Consider the following 19757-nt stretch of genomic DNA (forward strand, 5'->3'; position numbering starts at 1 on the left):
TAGTTTATTCCAGACTTGTAAAACCTTCGAGTTGCCCTCTGCTCTGCTTTGGATGGCAAGACCTGGACAGTCCACCCCACACCATCAGAGGCAGACACCAGGACAGAGCCCAGCCGCCTGCTGCCCGCTTCGAGGGAGCCGCCCATGAGCGCCCTCCTCAGAGGTGGCAGGCCACGGGGACCTGGTGGGGCCTGCCGTCTTTCCCAGCTGTGCCTCGGCACCTGTGGGGATGTGGATGCAGAGAAGTGTCAACGAGAGCGGCCCAGCAGGCTTCATCCTGGTGGGATTCTCGGACCACCCTCGGCTGCAGAGGGTTCTATTTGTGACCATCTTGGCCTTGTACCTGCTCACCACCTTGGGGAACTCCGCCATCATCCTGGTGTCCCGCTTGGAGCCCCGACTTCACACACCCATGTACTTCTTCCTCTCCCACCTGTCCCTCCTGGACCTCAGCTTCAGCAGCAGTGTCGTGCCCCAGCTCCTGGTCAACTTGTGGGATCCCTTCAAAACCATCTCCTACGGCGGATGCATGGCTCAGCTCTGCGTCTCCCTCGCGCTGGGGTCCACCGAGTGTGTCCTCCTGGCTGTCATGTCCTACGATCGCTACGTTGCCGTGTGCCGTCCCCTCCATTACACTGTCTTGATGCACCCCCGCCTCTGTCACTCCCTGGCGGCTGCCGCGTGGCTCAGCGGACTGGCCACCACCCTGGTACAGTCCACCCTCACCCTGCGGCTGCCCTTCTGTGGGCATCGCCACGTGGACCACTTCATCTGTGAGGTCCCCGTGCTCATCAAGCTGGCCTGTGTGGACACCACCTTCAACGAGGCTGAGCTCTTTGTGGCCAGCGTCCTGTTCCTGGTGCTGCCCCTGTCGCTCATCCTGGTGTCCTACGGCCACATCGCCCAGGCCGTGCTGAGGATCAGGTCGGCTGCTGGCAGGCGGAAGGCCTTCGGGACCTGCTCCTCCCACCTGCTGGTGGTCACTGTCTTCTATGGGACCATCATCTTCATGTACCTGCAGCCGGCCCGGAGCCGATCCAAGGACCAGGGCAAGTTTGTCTCCCTGTTCTACACGGTGGTGACGCCCGTGCTCAACCCTCTGATTTACACTCTGAGGAATGAGGAGGTTAAAGGGGCACTGAAGAGGGTCCTAGAGAAGGTCCTGGGAGTAAGCTGTACATGATTGTCAAAAAGGTGTACATGCAACACGGTGAAGGGCATCTTTTTGTAAACACATTTATCATCTGAAAACAGAACACTTTTGTGTCATTTTCTCTCCAAATTCCCTGGAATTCATGCGTATTCCCAACTTAGCCGCCACTCAATAGTAGTGCGGTGTGAACCCTCGGTGCCCTAGGCTCCGGGGACTTTCTGTGAAGTGCATTATTTGTGAAGCACTTATGAGACTCACTGTAAATCCGTGCTTTGCCAGACTGAGGTGAGCAGGGGCATGTTGGGGATGTCCAGAGCAGCCAGGCCCTTGCTGAAGACACAGCTTCTCTTTGTGCCTTCCCACAGTTGCCGAGGGATGCAGGGCCCATGTGCTTACCAGGATGCTGCTGAGATGGCTGCAGGGTAAAAGGGGTGTGTGTGGGTGTGTGGAGGTGTTGGTGAGCTGTCCTGTGACCAGTCCTTCACTGCCCCAGCAGCTCACCTGCTGAAGGCAGGGAAGAGATGGGGGAGGGTTGACACTGCACAGGGACCAGGACTTCCTTCCACGTGACAGACAGCGGGCAGCAGGGCCGGCTCTGGCTGTGCTCAGATCTGATGAGCGTCAAGTTTCTAGCTGTCAAGTGAGACTGGCGTCTGCTTCCTAAGAAATATGCAGTTGTGTGCTCTCCTCTGGCGTCCACGGAGGTATGAACAGGGCACCCATTGCTGCTGGATGGCTACATTTCCATCACAAAACACAGCTTACATAATTTTAAGGTTTATCTTTCAGGGAAAAGCGTCATCAAAGTGATCCAATCATCTCCACTAACCACTGACCTTCGTTTCACATGGGTTCACTCTGAATGCCCGTGGCCTGGACCATTCTTGTTCTAGAAAGGAAGAATCTTGGATCTTGACCTTTGGAAAATTTGTGAGCTCAATGTTGCCTTTTCATTTCATTTTACTGAAACAGGCATTAGGCCGTCCGCGGCAGGAAAGAATGCTCACGTTTAAACCTCCCTCAAAATAAACCAACGGTTCAGCGAGACAAGCAAGAATGGGCGGGGAGCATCCTGCACGGTGCTGACCATTGCAGGACAGGACCGAGGTCAAGGGAGAAGGGCCATTTATAGTCTCAGAGGTGAAATGAGGAAGACTACACTGGCCCTGCGTGTGGGAGTTCTTGTCCCTCGACAGTTGGCTTAGCCACAGTGATGTGCAGGAACCTGTGAGCATCTTCTGGAACTAAACAAGATGTGGCTCGGCTGGAATAAAGGTTCAGAAGTGAGAGGAGCAGGAGAAACCTGGGTGGGAGGCACACGGCTGCCTCCCGTTCAACTAGAACACGCAGGACGGTGCCTCGGGTCTAAAGGCTCTTGTAGTTTTACATCCCCATTTGTACAACTGCCTGAATGTTCTTAGAGGGTTCCTCTGAATCCTTTCAGAGTCGCGTCACAAGCTCCATGGACTTAGGATCCATTTCTGGAACTTGGATTTCTTGCTTAAGTGTGTTTTGATTCCTTGATTTTTACTTTTTTTGTGTGCATTATAGATTCTTGCTTTGTGGTTACTACGAGGCTTAGAAAACATCTGTTGATTATTACAAATTATTTTGAAATGATGGTAACTTAACCTAATCATAAATAAAAGAAAAAAATAACAAAACAAGAAGGAAGAAGGGTTGTCCGTGTCTTAGCCAGAGAGAAGCCACAGAGGCCAGGGAGCAGGAGGCTCACTGTGCTTTCCCGGTTTGGGTTACTGGTGGATCACAGTACCCACTGCCATGTACCATTTTTGTATTTTTTTTTTTTTGTGTGTGTGTCAGATCAGAAAAGAAAATTAGTTTAAAAAGAAAAAGAAAATATTAGAAAAATACAATGCTATTTTTATTAGCTCAGAAACTATGTTAAACGATATATTTCCTCTATAAAGTAATGAACCCCAGAGGTGTCTAAGGAAGAAGAGAGCCCTCCGCACCGGGAGAGGGTGTGACTCGTTGTTCCTGGGTGACCCCGCAGGTCAGCAGTTCCTCAGTTTATTGCCAACAGGGACACCGGCACCCCCAGACCAACGGCTAGGTGAACGACACTTGCTTAAGGTTGCCGGGTGACCCTGAGGTTCCCCCTTCTCTTCACATCCTCATGACCACTCAGTAGCTCCCTGGGGTGGGGGGGTGGGAGATGCTCATGTAAGACACGAACCTCAAACAGGGTTGTTTCAAAGCCACTCATCCCGTGGGTCAAGAGCTGGCTGGACACAAAATAAGGAAGCTAAGGAAATGTCATATGATGCAATTCCTGACAGAGTAGGAACTCCAACAAGTTCAAACCGCCTCACAGTCAGAGTTCCTTCTGGCCGGGTCATTGGAGTGTGCTCTGTCCCCAAAGGGTTGTAAAGGGTGACAACGAACCTTGCAGCTGCAGTCAGGGTTGGCTTGTCCTCTCAGTGCAGTGAGTGTGCCGATGGGTGAAGCTGGAGCGCTGGCCGGTCTCAGCTCTGCATACTGAACCTGGACATGGGGCAACTTATTGCCATCCCCAAAGTTAGTGTCCCGCAGTTACTGTGATCGATTGGCATGTGAAATGCATTTTATTCACAGAAACAACGCAGTTAGTAAGTAGAGATACAGAGGTAGATGAGAGAAAGAGAGAGACAGGCACCTGATCCCACCGTGGCATAACTCCAGAACTCGGTTCCACCCTATTGAACACATCACTGTTACAGTTCCCTTATAGAAGAGGGTGTGCGATTTTGGCCCAGGAGGGTGCACATGCTCAGCACCAGGACGAGAGGAAAGGCACCTTGAGGGCATCTCAGGAACCAACCAGGCTGCAGCCATCATAGGCTCAGACAAGTGGAAATGCAAGCCTGCTTCAGGACTGGCGGAGACTAGAGGCCCAGGGAGCCCCAAGCCCAAGGTGACCCCATTTGGCCAACAAGCAGCTCTGAGGTCCTGCAGCTGTGGATTGGGCTGCCCAGCACTGCTCATATGGGTGTCTCCATGTGACACTCCTTCTGCAGGATGCAGGGTGCAGGACATGGTGGAGGCTTCACCAAGGGTTCAAAGCAAGGCCCAGGGACCAGACAGGGTGTTGGGGGTTGGATTCCCCGCCAGTCGCCCCTGACAGTGATGATGCACAGGGCTCTGAGGTGAGGTGAAGCTTCACTGAGACCCCAGGGAGGGAGAAGTGCAGGCAGTGTGCACAGTGGTCCACCATCACGAAAATCAAGCCCTTGGGAGCTCATGTCTGAGCACAACTTGTCCAGAAGGATGGGCTTGTCCTGAGGATTTAATGTTCGCCCTGCTGGGTTTTGGTCTTGCTTTGATCTGAGCTCTCCTTTTTGTTCCCTTCTTTCTGCCTTTTGGAGTAGAAATGTTTACCCTGTAGCTGTCCCACTATTGAATCTCAGAAATAAGTACCTCTCATTTTTATTTTTACAGGGCTGGTAGCTGAGTCTTGGAGGAGACGGACGTGGACTTTGGGTCATGTAGCAGTTAAGATGTTGGTGCTCTGGGCTGAAATGCATGCATGGCATGTTGCGAGGGCCCTTATGGGCCATGGTGGAATACTGTGACTGGACCTGAAATGTCCCCAAAGGCCTGGGCACTGAAGGCTTGGCCCCCAGCACAGAGCTCCAGCCTGGGAGATGGGGCTGAGGGGAGGTCTCTGGGTCACTGGGCTGTGCCCATGAAGCTGTGCATGGGGGCAGACTGGCTCGAAGGCAGCCATCCTGGGTCATGGGGAACCCTAGCTGGGTTTCCCGCCTGGTTTCCCAGCAAGCCCTAAGGAGACAAAACCATTAGTCACATGTGGCCTTTACCACTGGACCCTGGCTCTAGGGGTGTGCCTGGCTCTTCATTATTATCCTAACAAACCAGGCCTATTCCAGCCAGGAGGAAGTCACTTTTGTCCTAACCCACTAATACTCCCCTCTTTCTGACCCAAATTGCGTGAATCCAACTGATCTTGCTGCCACCCAGGACCCATTTTGTGTCAGTCAGCCCCTAAGTCCTACCCTGTGCAAGCTGAGATCTCTCTGCCTCTCTTCCTTTGATCTCACGGCACTCGAAGCCAGTCATCATAAACCAGGACTGGGCGGTCCCAGAACAAGGGCACGAGCAGTGCCAGCCTCTCCTTTGTCTCTTTCTTTGGCTGCCAGGTGATGAGGTCAACGGCTTTGCTCCATGTGCTCCCACCATGGTGGACACCACAGCCCAGAGCAGTTCCACCCCCAAGCAAGGGCTGAAATATCCAAAACCATGAGCAGAACCAAACCCGCTTTTCCATAGGTTGGTGATCCCAGGTGTGTGTTGGAGTAACAGAAAGCTGAACACCACACCATGTGACAGAAAGACAAATAGAGGGTCGGAATGCCTTCAGCTAGATGGCTGGGGCAAAGACAATTATTCATTATGAGTTCCTTGTTTTCCAAGGGTGGTGCGTTTAATTGGCAGTTCTAACAGGTGTCAGGTGCCATGGGGACACAGACAGAAGCATTGTCAAGTGTTTGTGGACTCTGTCTCCTGGGATGGCTTAAGTCTCAGTGGATTGGTTCTGGATGGTGGGACCCAAAATCCCCACACTACGTTATGTGGTCACATCACCCACCCAACACAAAATGTCTCTAGTGGTGGTGGAGAACCCAGGGTGCAGTGTCTCAGAGGCTCAAAACAGGTGCTCAGAAATCAAGTACCAGAGGACAGTCAGCATTGGGGAGGGTTGGGATGGAAAGTGGCTGGGCTTGGGAAGAGAGTCTTTGGGAATCTGGGGAGGGGCATCGAGGAGCTTCCTTCATTTGGTCTCAATGCAGCGTTTGGTGCTTTTCAAAACGAAAGACTGGGGGGATTCCAACATGGCGGCGGGCGCGGAGAGATCAAGTCTCTGACCTCTTCAGCTGCGCGGGCATAGGGAGTCGTAAACAATCTAAATTCTGTTTGCTCAGGATCACTAGGCAATGCTGAGCTGATGTGGATCTGGGGCGAACAGTCTGGGCCTCTCAGAACACACACTGAGCCCGGATCAGCTGAATTCAAGCTCCTGTTCGCCTGCTTCCTGCAGACAAACAGCTGTGACTCAGCACTAATCCATCCGGCTGAAACAACTGGTCAGCCCTTCTGATCCTACGGAGGTAAATGCCAACTGAGCCTTCATAGGTAGTGGCCACAGGTTTGAAACGGGGCTTGGGAGAGACAGTAAGGACCCACCCGTTGCATTGGTCACCCGGCAAAGGGAAACGAACTGTCGCCATTTGCAAGAGACACCACCATGGCAGAGAACTGACGTCATCAGACTGCGGCGGAGGAGATAACTTCATTGAAACCTGCGGCTACAGGTGTGTAATTCCCTAGCCTTCCCTCTCCACACATTGGAGAAACCTTAAGGGCCCCTCCCAGCTCTCCCATAAGGGCCCCTCCCAGCTCTCCCGTGAGCACGATAGCCAGACTGAGGGAATCAGACGTGGCCCGGGACCCGCGGCGCGGAACTCCCGGCTACGGCTCCCACCAGTGCTGACAACGGAGGTCTCTTGCACCAGCTACCGGGGGCATGGCTACCGGAAGGCAAGTAAAATTTGCTGAGGATTCTCAGCCCCAAGCTCTACAAACTTAGGGTCTGAGGGAATGGCAAACAGGGAGAGTGTGCCCAGTCGTTCATGAAAACAGGGCTCCTGGGAGCAGCAGCCCTGGCGTGTAGCCAGTATTGTGGTGAGCAGCACCCGTGAGAGGGGCCTGGATGGAGGAAAAGTGGGGAAGTGACTAGACACAAGAGGAGGCCCTAGGCACTCAGGATTGGAGACTCGCCCAGTCTGGGAGGAGCTGCTGCACAGTGATTGGTTCCCGTGTATTGACAGGAGAAACTTGGCCTGGTGGGCACAGCGCCACTTACGGGAAGAGAAGTTAATCAAACTCTAAGACTGCATTTATTTTTTTTTCTCTCTTTTTTTTTTGATTTGGATTTTTTCTTTCATTTTCATTTTTCTTTCTTGTTGTTTTTTAATTTTTTTTTCAATTTTTTAAAATTTTTTTTCTTTTAATTTTAATTTTAATTATTATTATTATTATTATTATTTAAAATTTTTTTTCTTTTTTTCTTTTCTATTTTTTTTCTTTGGTCTTTTCATTTCTTCTTAATTTTCTTATTCCCCCTTCCTTGAATTCTACCTGCTTACTCTCATTCTCTTTAGTGACTTCTTCCCTTCCCTTCTAATACCTTTCCTCCCAAGCATCAAATCAATCTATAGGAGTAAACAGTAACTCAGCAGTCAAACAGAACAAGAAGTAACATGAGCAGCATTAAAAAGCAAGGAAGAAAAGGAGTACCAACAATGCAGGACAGCCTAAATATTCAGGAGGACCTAGAGTAATCAGAAATATGGTCATATAAAGAACTCAAGGAACACTTTAGACAGATGGAATGGAACCTTAAAGAGGATACGAGACAGCAAATTCAAGCAGCAAAAGAACACATTGAGAATGAATTACATAAACAGATAAAAGAAGAAGTTAAGCATCTTTATCAGGAGATAGAGATTATAAAAAATAATCAAACAATAATTCTAGAAATGAAGGAAACGATAAACCAAATTAAAAACTCAATTGAGAGTACCACTAACAGAGAGGAGCAAGTAGAAGCCAGAACGTCAGATAATGAAGACAAAATATAGCATCTTGAAAAGAGTCTAGACAACTCAGAAAGGCTGGTAAAAAATCACAAGAAAAACATCCAAGAGTTATGGGATAACATAAAAAAAAACAAACTTACGAGTCATCAGGATAGAAGAAGGTACAGAGATTCAAACCAAGGGAATGAGTAACCTGCTGAATGAAATAATTACAGAAAACTTTCCAGAAATAAAAAAGGAAACACATATACAAACTGAAGATGCATACAGGACACCGAGCACACAAAATCACAGTAGACCAACGTCAAGACACATTGTTATGAAGATATCCAATATACAGAACAAAGAGAAAATATTAAAAGCTACAAGAGAAAGGAGGCAGATTACATTCAAGGGTAAACCAATAAGGGTAACAACGGATTTTTCATCACAGACGCTGAAAGCAAGAAGGTCATGGAACAATGTATTTCAAACACTGAAAGACAATGGATGCCAACCAAGAATTCTGTATCCAGCAAAATTAAGCTTCAGGTATGACAACGAAATAAAAATCTTTCATGATAAACAAAAGTTAAAAGAATTTGCAGCCAGAAAACCAGCATTGCAAAGCATTTTGAGCAAAACACTACACGAGGAAGAAATGAAAAACAATAACCAAAACCATCAGTGGGAAGTGCTTCGGTAAAGACAGAGGGCGAGGGGAAAGATAATCATGGAGAAACAAACTAATTTTTTTTTAAAAAAGGAAAAATAATCAAACATGGCTGGAAGTACAAACCATATATCAATAGTAACTCTAAATGTTAATGGCTTAAACTCTCTAATAAAGCGACATAGGCTGGTATCATGGATTAAAAAAAACAAATCCAACAATATGCTGCCTCCAGGAGACACATCTGATTGGAAAAGACACACACAGGCTGAAGGTGAAAGGATGGGAAAAAATATACTACGCACATGGTCCTCGTAAGCAAGCAGGGGTGGCAATCCTCATATCGAATAAAATCGACTTCAAGACTAAGTTAATCAAAAGGGATAAGGAAGGACATTATATACTGTTAAAAGGAACCATTCACCAACAAGACATAACAATTATCAATATTTATGCACCAAATAATGGTGCTGCGACATTCATAAAACAAATTCTCCTCAAGTTCAAGAATCAAATAGACCACAACACAGTAATTATGGGTGACTTCAACACAGCTCTCTCACCATTGGACATATCCTCAAAACAAAAGTTGAATAAAGAAACTATAGAACTCAATGCCACAATCAATAACCTAGACTTACCTGACTTATATAGAATATATCAACCATCATCAAATGGATATACTTTTTTCTCAGCAGCACATGGATCCTTCTAAAAAATAGACCATATATTATGCCATAGGGCAACCCTCAGTAAATATAAAGGGGTGGAGATAATACCATGCATTTTATCTGATCATAATGGAATGAAACTGGAAATCAATGATAAAAGAAGGAAGGAAAAAATCCTACATTACCTGGAAAATGAACAATATGTTACTGAATGATCAATGGGTTACAGAAGACATAAAGGAGGAAATCAAAAAATTCTTAGAGATAAATGAAAATACAGACACAACATATCAGAATCTATGGGACACAATGAAAGCAGTTTTAAGAGGGAAATTCATCGCCTGAAAGTCATTCCTCAAAAAAAGGAACAACCAACAAATAAATGAGCTCACACTTCATCTCAAAGCCCTAGAAAAGGAAGAGCAAAACAACAGCAAATGTAGCAGAAGGCAAGAAATAATTAAAATCAGAGTGGAAATCAATGAAATTGAAACAAAAGAAACTATTGAAAAAATTAACAAAACTAAAAGTTGGTTCTTCGAAAAAATAAATAAGATAGACAGACCTTTAGCCATGCTAACGAAGAGAAGAAGAGAGAGAACTCAAATTACTAACATACGGGATGAAAAAGGCAATATCACAACAGATGCTACAGAAATACAGAAGACAATTAGAAATTATTTTGAAAACCTATATTCCAATAAAATAGAAGATAGTGAAGACATCGATAAACTTCTTAAGTCATATGATTTGCCCAGACTGAGTCAGGAGGATACACACAATTTGAATAGACCAATATCAATGGATGCAATTGAAGAAGCAATCAAAAGACTACCAACCAAGAAAAGCCCAGGACCGGATGGGTATACAGCAGAGTTTTACAAAACCTTTAAAGAAGAATTAATACCAATACTATTCAAATTATTTCAGGAAATAGAAAAAGAGGGAGCTCTTCCAAATTCATTCTATGAGGCCAACATCACCCTGATTCCGAAACCAGACAAAGACACCTCAAAGAAAGAAAACTACAGACCAATATCTCTAATGAACCTAGATGCAAAAAATCCTCAATAAAATTCTGGCGAATCGAATACAAAAACACATCAAAAAAATTGTGCACCATGATCAAGTAGGATTCATCCCTGGGATGCAAGGATGGTTCAATATACGGAAATCAATAAATGTTATTCACCACATCAATAGACTTAAAGATAAGAACCATATGATCATCTCGATAGACGCAGAGAAAGCATTTGACAAAGTACAGCATCCCTTTATGTTCAAAACATTAGAAAAACTAGGGATAACAGGAACTTACCTTGACATTGTAAAAGCTATCTATGCTAAGCCTCAGGCTAGCATCATTCTGAATGGAGAAAAGTTGAAGGCATTCCCTCTAAAATCTGGAACAAGACAGGGATGCCCTCTCTCACCACTTCTATTTAATTTAGTCCTTGAAATACTAGCCAGAGCAATTAGACAGACAAAAGAAATTAAAGGCATAAAAATAGGAAAAGAAGAACTTAAATTATCACTATTTGCGGACGACATGATTCTATACCTAGAATACCCAAAAGGGTCTACAAAGAAACTACTAGAACTAATAAATGAATTCAGCAAAGTGGCAGGATATAAAATCAACACACATAAATCAAAGACATTTCTGTATATCAGTGACAAAACTTCTGAAATGGAAATGAGGAAAAACACTCCATTCACAATATCCTCCAAAAAAAATAAAATACTTGGGAATCAACCTAACAAAAGAGGTGAAAGATTTATACAATGAAAACTACAGAACCCTAAAGAGAGAAGTAGAAGAAGATCTTAGAAGATGGAAAAATATACCCTGTTCATGGATAGGCAGAACTAACATTATCAAAATGGCGATATTACCAAAAGTTCTCTATAGATTTAATGCAATTCCAATCAAAATCCCAACGGCATTTCTTGTAGAAATAGATAAAGCAATCATGAAATTCATATGGAAAAATAAAAGACCCAGAATAGCAAAAGCAATTCTAAGCAGGAAGTGTGAATCAGGCGGTATAGTGATACCAGATTTCAAACTATATTACAGAGCAATAGTGACAAAAACAGCATGGTACTGGTACCAAAACAGGCGGGTGGACCAATGGTATAGAATAGAGGACACAGAGACTAATCCACAAAGTTACAACTATCTTATATTTGATAAAGGGCTAATAGCATGCAATGGAGGAAGGATAGCATCTTCAACAAATGGTGTTGGGAAAACTGGAAATCCATATGCAACAAAATGAAACTGAATCCCTTTCTCTCGCCATGCACAAAAGTTAACTCAAAATGGATCAAGAAGCTTGATATCAAATCAGAGACTCTGCGTCTGATAGAAGAAAAAGTTGGCTCCGATCTACATATTGTGGGGTCGGGCTCCAAATTCCTTAATAGGACACCCATAGCACAAGAGTTAACAACAAGAATCAACAAATGGGACTTACTTAAACTAAAAAGTTTTTTCTCAGCAAGAGAAACAATAAGAGAGGTAAATAGGGAGCCTACATCATGGGAACAAAGTTTTACTCCTCACACTTCAGATAGAGCCCTAATATCCAGAGTATACAAAGAACTCAAAAAATTAGACAATAAGATAACAAATAACCCAATCTACAAATGGGCCAAGGACCTGAACAGACACTTCTCAGAGGAGGATATACAATCAATCAACAAGTACATGAAAAAATGCTTTCCATCTCTAGCAGTCAGAGAAATGCAAATCAAAACCACCCTAAGATACCATCTCACTCCAGTAAGATTGGCAGCCACTATGAAGTCAAACAACAACAAGTGCTGGCGAGGATATGGAGAAAAGGGTACACTTGTACATTGTTGGTGGGACTGCAAATTGGTGCGGCTAATTTGGAAAGCAGTATGGAGATTCCTGGGAAAGCTGGGAATGGAGCCACCATTTGACCCTGCTATTGCCCTTCTCGGACTATTCCCTGAAGACCTTAAAAGAGCGTGCTACAGGGACACTGCTACATTGATGTTCATAGCAGCACAATTCACAATAGCTAGATTGTGGAACCAAACCAGATGCCCTTCAATAGATGAATGTATAAAAAAAATGTGGCATTTATACACCATGGAATATTATGCAGCACTAAAAAATGACAAAATCATGGAATTTTAAGGGAAATGGATGGCACTAGAGCAGATTATGCTTAGTGAAGCTAGCCAATCCCTAAAAAACAAATACCAAATGTCTTCTTTGATATAATGGGAGCAACTATGAACAGAGCAGGGAGGAAGAGCAGGAAGAAAATATTAACATTAAGCAGAGATATGAGATGGGAGGGAAAGGGAGAGAAAAGGGAAATTGCATGGAAATGAAGGGAGACCCTCATTGCTATACAAAATTACATATAAGAGATTGTGAGGGGAATGGGAAAATAAACAAGGAGAGAAATGAATTACAGTAGATGGGGTCGAGAGAGAAGATGTGAGGGAAGGGGTGGGGGGATAGTAGGGGATAGGAAAGGTAGCAGAATACAACAATTACTAATAGGGCATTATGTAAAATTGTGGATGTGTAACCAACGTGATTCTGCAATCTGCATTTGGGGTAAAATTGGGAGTTCATAACCCACTTCAATCTAATGTTTGAAATATGATATGTCAAGAGCTTTGTAATGTTGTGAACAACCAATAAAAAAATTAAAAAAAAAAAAACAAAAAATGAAAGACTGCAAATGTTCTCCACTGGAATTAAAAAACAAACCAGGGAGTCTTGCAGAATGTATGTTTCCAAATTTTATAACCAAAGTACAAATTGCTTGGAGTTACAACATCTTAATTTGCTGCCTTGTGTAGAAACCTCTTTATGAAGTGAATTCTATTAAAATGTTTCTAAAATCTACCACACTTTTAATTTTATATATTTATCTCTGATGTGCTATTAGACTCTTTTTTTTGCTGATGTTTAATTTAGAGACTTCTGTTTATTTAAAACAATAGTTTACTATTTTATTTTCTTGTATTTTGCTAAATTAACTTTCTTAATTCATTTTATCTTGTTTAATAATAGTTTTAAACCTGAATATTCTTGCATTGTGATGCTCAGGGGTTTGAAAATTGATGAATTCTAAAGATCACTGATTGAAATTTTGGCACTCCTAATTACCTTGCTTTTTGTTCCTGCCTTCAAGTCTTACTGCAATGTGTTATGGGATTAAACATTTCTACTCTGATGTAATCATATCTTCATTGAATTAATACCTAGTCAATGATGTAAGCTGTCTATCACCAGTTTAGGCTTTGCATATTTTTATGAAAATATATCAATACCTACCATCAATGTGGACTGTCATGTTATTTCATAACTCAGATATGATGTGCTCATGTGGTAATAAAACATCTCTGTAATGACTTCCCTCCACCAACAGGAAGCACACTTTGCATCCACTTGGAGCCAAAGGTTAAAATGTAAATGATTGTAGGAAAAAGAAATTTAAGAAGGTAGAGAAAATACTCCACTTCCTAAAGATGGTTTTGGAGCTTGATGGTGTCCAGAGTGCCTAAAGGATGGTGAAGCAAAGAATAAAAACCAGATCCAAGACCAACCCCCACCTCACCCCACCCCACCCCACATCCCCGTGCACACGCACACACAGAAGAAAGAGGAATGAGCTGGGGTGGGGGCTCAGAGAAATCAATTCAGCTGCTGGTTTCAACAGTTGCCAAGTAGTTGCCTTCCACTGACAGCCCTCCAGCTGACTGTTTGCTAATGCTGACCACATCTGCCACGAGACCACCACATACCCATATCATACTCTCTAGGGTGATTAAGAGTGGTTTACCTCTCCCTCAGTTGAGTAAAACCTTAAATTAAACCTCAGTGCTCTCTCTGGTTGGAGTTATCTGAGTTTTTCCATTTCTGTAATGACCAAGGCATTGGTTTTTGTTAGGTATCGTGGTCTGGGAGGAATGGGTGGCCTTGTGTTTCCTGGAGCATGATTGTGTTTGCAGTGTCCTCTACTCCACAGAGCATCATCACCAGCTGAAAGGCGAGGAGAATGTGCATTCCAGAGGTTGCACGGTTGGGAAGCAGACCCAGGCCACTAGACCTGAGGACAGAGCTGCTAGGAACCCAACCCAAGATCAGTTTTTGCAAGGTGTGGGCCTGTCACTCACTTGAGACAGTCATCTTTCTCAGCTGAGCCTCAGCCTCAGGAGCTCACTGAGCACGTGGGGATGGTGAGGAATGCTAGTGAGAACAAGCAGAGACTCCCTAGTACATCCATACTCACTAGTACACCCACACTCACTAGTATACTCACACTCACTAGTACAGCAGCACAAACCAAGATAACAACACATGTTAGTGTAACAACACACACTAATATAACAAGGAACACTCATCAATATAACAAGGCACACTTATTAATATAACAATATACCCTAATTACCCAATATACACTAATATAACAAGACACACTTAATTCAAGGTACCAAAGTCCAGGGGAAGTAACTTTAAAAAGGTGTTTAATGATGTTTTTCCTCCCAAATAATCATACTACAAGCTACACTGGTATATTTCATATAGGAAAATATTGAAATTTGAAGGAAGCGGTATGTTCAGAGAAGAGAGTTTAGAGAATATTTAAGCAATAGAAGGCTCTGAGAGAGTCAAGGTACTGAAGACAGAGATGTTGAGATATTTGTAAACAGACTCAGTTTCAACATGTTGATGAATGCCCTAAGTGATGGTGCTACATTGCGTGAAGAACGTCACACTCAGAAGGTAGGTTCTGGGCCTTCCCCCAGCTCTTCCATCAAGCCTGATGGGAGACCCGCATCTCTAGCGGCATGACTGGGTTGCCGGTGGTCTCTGCTCCTTCAGGATAATGTGAGTTTGAACAAAGTCTCTTGGAGGCCCATCAGCAGGTGCAGACTCTATGTGGACCCATGGATCTGGTCCACCTGAGGGGGCTGCACAAAGGAATGTGATCAGCAGCTGTGTCCAATCACAAGAGAGGAAGCAGGATCAGAGGTGAGGAAACTGGGTGGGGCTTGATGGTTCCACAGGTAAAGACGAGATTATAAGAGAGACAGTGCTTTTCCTGGTAATTTATTGTGAGGCTACTTTGTACTGATGGAGAGATGCTCATGAAGCAAGTTATTTGGTGCAGGGAACCAAGAGCACAGGTGGAAAAATGAGCTTTAAATGGGTTGAGAGAATCCTCTGCCATAAGGGGGAAGGGCTTAGCAGAAGTGGATTTTGTGTGTGTGTGTGTGTGTGTGTAGGGGAGGATACCAGGGATTGGACTCAGGGTGTTTAACCACTGAGCAACATTCCCAGCCCTTTTATATTTTATTTAGAGACAGGGCCTTGCTAACTTGCTGAGGCTGACTTTGCATTTGGGATCCTCCTGCCTCAGCCTCCCAAGCCTCTGGGGTGACAGGTATGCACCATCACTCCCAGCTATAATCATTATAAAAATAACAGTGGGTTATTTTTATTTATTTATTTTTTTACTGTGGTTTTGTTAAGTGTTGGACAAGCCTGTTGACTGCTGCTTCCCTGATCAAGCAGAAGGTCCCAGAGTGATGCTCAAGGAGGAAGGCCCCTCACACTGGGGAGATGCAACCTCTTCTTCCTGGACCGCCCCCAGAGGTTAGTCAGCTCCTCAGCTAATTGCCCGCGGGACGTGGCTTTCCCCAGAAGATGCAGCACCAGGAACAAGCCAGGGCCCTTTGATGAGGCTTCTGTTTCCCACCCAGGAGTCCCTGTCTTGCTGAGGTGGCTTTTCCAGGATTGGGTCCTGGAAACGTGTCTCAACAGACCTTGATTTGAAGTCAGTGACCCGTGGTCTGGGAATTATTTGGACATGGACCCCAAGGCTTGCTTTCTGAGGACAGGAGAAACTCTGAGACAGTGAACTTGCCCTTTATAGTGAGTAGGCTGGCAGTCTGTGCAGCCCGGGTGTCCAGGGTCTTGCTGGGGTCACGGAGTCCACGAACCTCACAGTTCCCATCCCAGTCAGCTGCTTCTGTCACTAGGGGTGATGGTGATGTTGCCTGGGCCAGGAGAACTGTCTGGGATTCAGAATTGTATCTTGTAATTTCTCATAAATGCAAGCCAGTGTCATGCAATTGCTTAGTATGACACTAACCCTCAAGAATTAAAATAAGAACACCACGGATTAATGATGGCCATGATGACTAGAAGGATAGATTGAGAGGCACTAGACATACAGGTGCACAGGCAGACAAGTAGCTAGACCCTCGGCTCAGCACCCCAGGGGAGCAGTCTAACCCTGAAGCTCCAGCCCTGTGGAACTGCTGTGGAGGAATGGATTACCCTGGCTTCTTCCTCCAGGAGGGAAGCTCTGCAGGCCTTTGAAATTGGGAGCTGCTGGCTCAAGCAGGGGAGTGGCATCTGTCAATCAAAATGACAGAGTTTTAAATGATGGGACTGTGAGTCCCTGTGGATAGCAGCAAGACTGGAGCCTCCCACCCCTCCAGCCTCTGCCACTTGCTGCACAGAGCAGACAGACCACAGCAACTAGTCAGGAGAGTTCACGGTGCGAACAAGAAATGGTCCGACTTAAGGGGAAAAGGCAGCAGCATTGGGGTGAGAGTCAGGGCATCTTCTCATGGGCCAGGAGACAAAAGGTGAGTCAAGAGGAACAGGACTTGATGTGGGAAAAGGTGTTACAATCAGCCTTTTGTTAATAACCAAGGGCTGTTTGGGACACTGTTTCTCAGGTGGTCACGGGGCACACTGGCTGTGGCAGATCCATGACAAGGGGGGACCTGGGCTGCATCATAAGCCGAGTGTCTCCTACACAGAACATCCGGTCTTCATGAGCAGGCACAATAAGTGCTGCTGGTTGGAAGGTATCTTTGCTGTAAAATTACAAACAGAAGGAGGAGAGATCTCCCTCTCCTCATTAAAATGTAAATGTTTATTACATTTCAGTTTTTTTTTAAATGGTCAAAATTCTGCGTTTTCCTCAATTTTGCTGTTAACCTAAAAGTATTCTAAAATAATAACTTAAAATTTTAAATACACTTGAAAAAGTTTAAGTAAAAGAATAAAATGGATTTGGGGCTAGATGCTGCTGGGTGAAAACCAGAGGTGTCGCGGAGGACAGGTCTTTCTGACTTGTGGTTCTGGTCTCCCTTTCCGGGGTCCTTCCAGGGAAGCACTTGTATTTTCTCAGACTTGAGGTTCAGCAAGAACTGAAGTCTGCATGTCCAGGGCACCTAGCTTGAACACGAGGCCAGGCACTTCACCAATGGGTGATCATCTGACCTGGTCCTACGATGCCTGAGCAGACACGGGGGACAGTAACCGTTGCTCTTTCCTCTGGTTGGCAGAGTCATCCTGGAGGAACGGTGCATCTGGGAAGTGTGCCAGGCCAGGAACCTCGGTTCTGCCCCTTAGGAGAGGCTTTGAGTACCCCTTCAGCCCATGGCACAGCTCTCTGCCTGTGGTGGCCGGAGGCTGCCCTGGGCTGGTGTCATGGTGCAGGGTGTGGAGCCAGCTTGTGGACGAAACCCCACATGAGGTTCTGGGCACAGGCAACCTCTAGGGTGTGGTGGGCAGGCCCTGGAGAGCTGCTCTCCCATGCCTGGCCAGCAGCACAGCAGTGCCTTGAGACTGAAGGGTCACGGGGGGACTTGGTGTCCCTGGCTGGTCATGCGTGTCCCTGTCTTGCCAGCTCTGTCCTGAGCATTCCTGTCACCTGATGCTTCGGGCACAGGTGTTCCTTGTGTCTTTCTCGAGGCCGCCTTGTAGATGCAGCAAGGGAATCTCAAGGACAGCTGCCCGTCTTTGAGTCGGTGGTCAGCACCTGTGCAAGCCCAGCCCCTCTTCCCCTCCTGAGTCCCCCCAGGGGCAGCTCCTCTTCACACCTGGCATACACTGTGCTCCCTAGGAGGAGGGTGGGAGGGGAGGCTCCTGCTACCTCTCAGAGCTTCCTCATGGCCCCACAGCAAGTGAATAAAGGCTTTGCTGCAGTTTCATTTGGGTCCCTGTTGCTCTCTCTGGCTTCTCTGGCACCTCCCCACCCAGCCATTCCTGAGGTTGCCCACTTCCTGTTTTCCTGTCCAGAACGGCCCAGTGACTGTGTGACCCAGGACACTGGAAAAGTGCAGCCAGCCTTTTGCAGCATGCTGATCCCTTAGCGCGCACTTGACATCCATCAAGTCTTGGTACATATGACCCTCCCTTTCCAGGCATCCTACAGTGTTTGCAGGTTTTCATGAGCTCAGTGGCGTCTGATTTGGGGTAGACATAATTTAAGGGTACAAGAGACACAAAACATATCTTATGAGGTTGGGGAGCCGGGACAGGGGAGGCTAGGGCCAGAGCCAGGAGGACCTTGTCTCCTGAGATCCAGGATCTTGCAGTCACTCTCCCCGTGGGTGTCACAGGCAGCAGGTTAGAGAAGGTGTGGCCATGTGGAGGGCAACCAGGGTGGGGGGCTGCAGGGTGGGGGGCTTCCCAGAGGTGCAAGAACGCGAAGGGGCCACTCCACCCTGAAGAAGGGGCCACTCCACCATGGAGAACAAGGTTCTTCAGCTCACAGGAGTGTGTTACTAGCTGCATCTCTTTCCTCCGTCTGTGCAGTGCCAGGCTCTACACCAGCCTTGGCACAGCCACTAGTGTGTCCAGGTTCTTGAACCAGGTCCTTTGCAGTCTCTTGGCGATCTTTTTTTTTCTCCCTCGTCCTTCTGCACGAGCAGAAGGTTCTCTTCCAGATGGGTCCAAAGCCCGGTTCTCCGCAGGCCTCTCACGGGTTTGTGTGAGCAGTGTTGGTGGACGTCCTTGCTTCTGCTTCCCATGCATGGAGCAAATCTGCACCCGTGCGCATCCCTTCCTCAGAACCTGCGCTGAGCTCCGGGTGTGGGTACGCAGCGGGCAACACGGGCTGACGGGTTGTGACATGAATTTGAATTGGGAGTGGTGGCCAGTCAGACAATTTTTCAGAATGATAATTGTGTTCTGTTATTTAACATCTCCCTCCTTTTCTCATCTGAAAACAAAATGCAGACTCGTCCTGTGCCATTGGTTTATCCCCCTCTCCATTGGAAACCAGCTTAGATTTATTTGGGCATTTTTCACTCCACGGTCCCCATCAGGGAAGAGTGTGTTCAGGTGGTTCTCAGTCTGTGCCCACCCTGCGCCTGATACCTCATGAGGACCACCACACGGTTCTGCAGTCAGCCCTTCCTGGTGTCTTTGTGTCAGTGGCCATCCGAGAAGGAAGCCTTGGGCCCTGGAGAATCTCAGGCCAGCGTGGAGGTGGGAGCTGGAGGTGCCCCTTGGCTCAGTGGCCGTCAGGCAGACTCTGCCTGCTTTCTACCAGGCATAGGTCTTTGTGAACCTTTCACAAAGGGGGCTTCTGCACCCCTGTCCAACTCTCACTCATGACCTCGGGCTCCTTGGCCTCTCTCATATACTTTTTGCATTTCCTTAAAATTTAATTGGTGGGGCTTGGGATGTGGCTCAAACGGTAGAGTGCTCGCCTGGCATGTGCAGGGCGCTGGGTTCGATCCTCAGCACCACATGAAAATAAAAATAAGGATATTATGTCCAATGAAAAAACTAAAAAAAAAAAAAAATAAATAAATATTTAAAAATTCTGTCTCTCTCTCTCAAAAAAAAATTA

General features: G+C 46.0%; 1 protein-coding gene across 1 annotated transcript; it reads left to right on the top strand.

Annotated features, from left to right (window-relative positions):
* Positions 1–229: 229 nt before the first annotated feature.
* On the top strand, positions 230–1183 carry LOC308644819 (olfactory receptor 2G2-like; the record flags this gene model as incomplete). The annotated part of the gene is made up of 1 exon (XM_081286515.1): positions 230–1183. One exon carries the CDS (start codon positions 230–232, stop codon positions 1181–1183), a length of 954 nt encoding a protein of 317 aa, XP_081142641.1.
* Between the last annotated feature and the right edge of the window lie 18574 nt (positions 1184–19757).

The sequence above is a fragment of the Spermophilus citellus genome, assembly GCF_964194105.1.
Source record: "Spermophilus citellus genome assembly, chromosome: 1".
Lineage (NCBI taxonomy): Eukaryota > Metazoa > Chordata > Mammalia > Rodentia > Sciuridae > Spermophilus > Spermophilus citellus.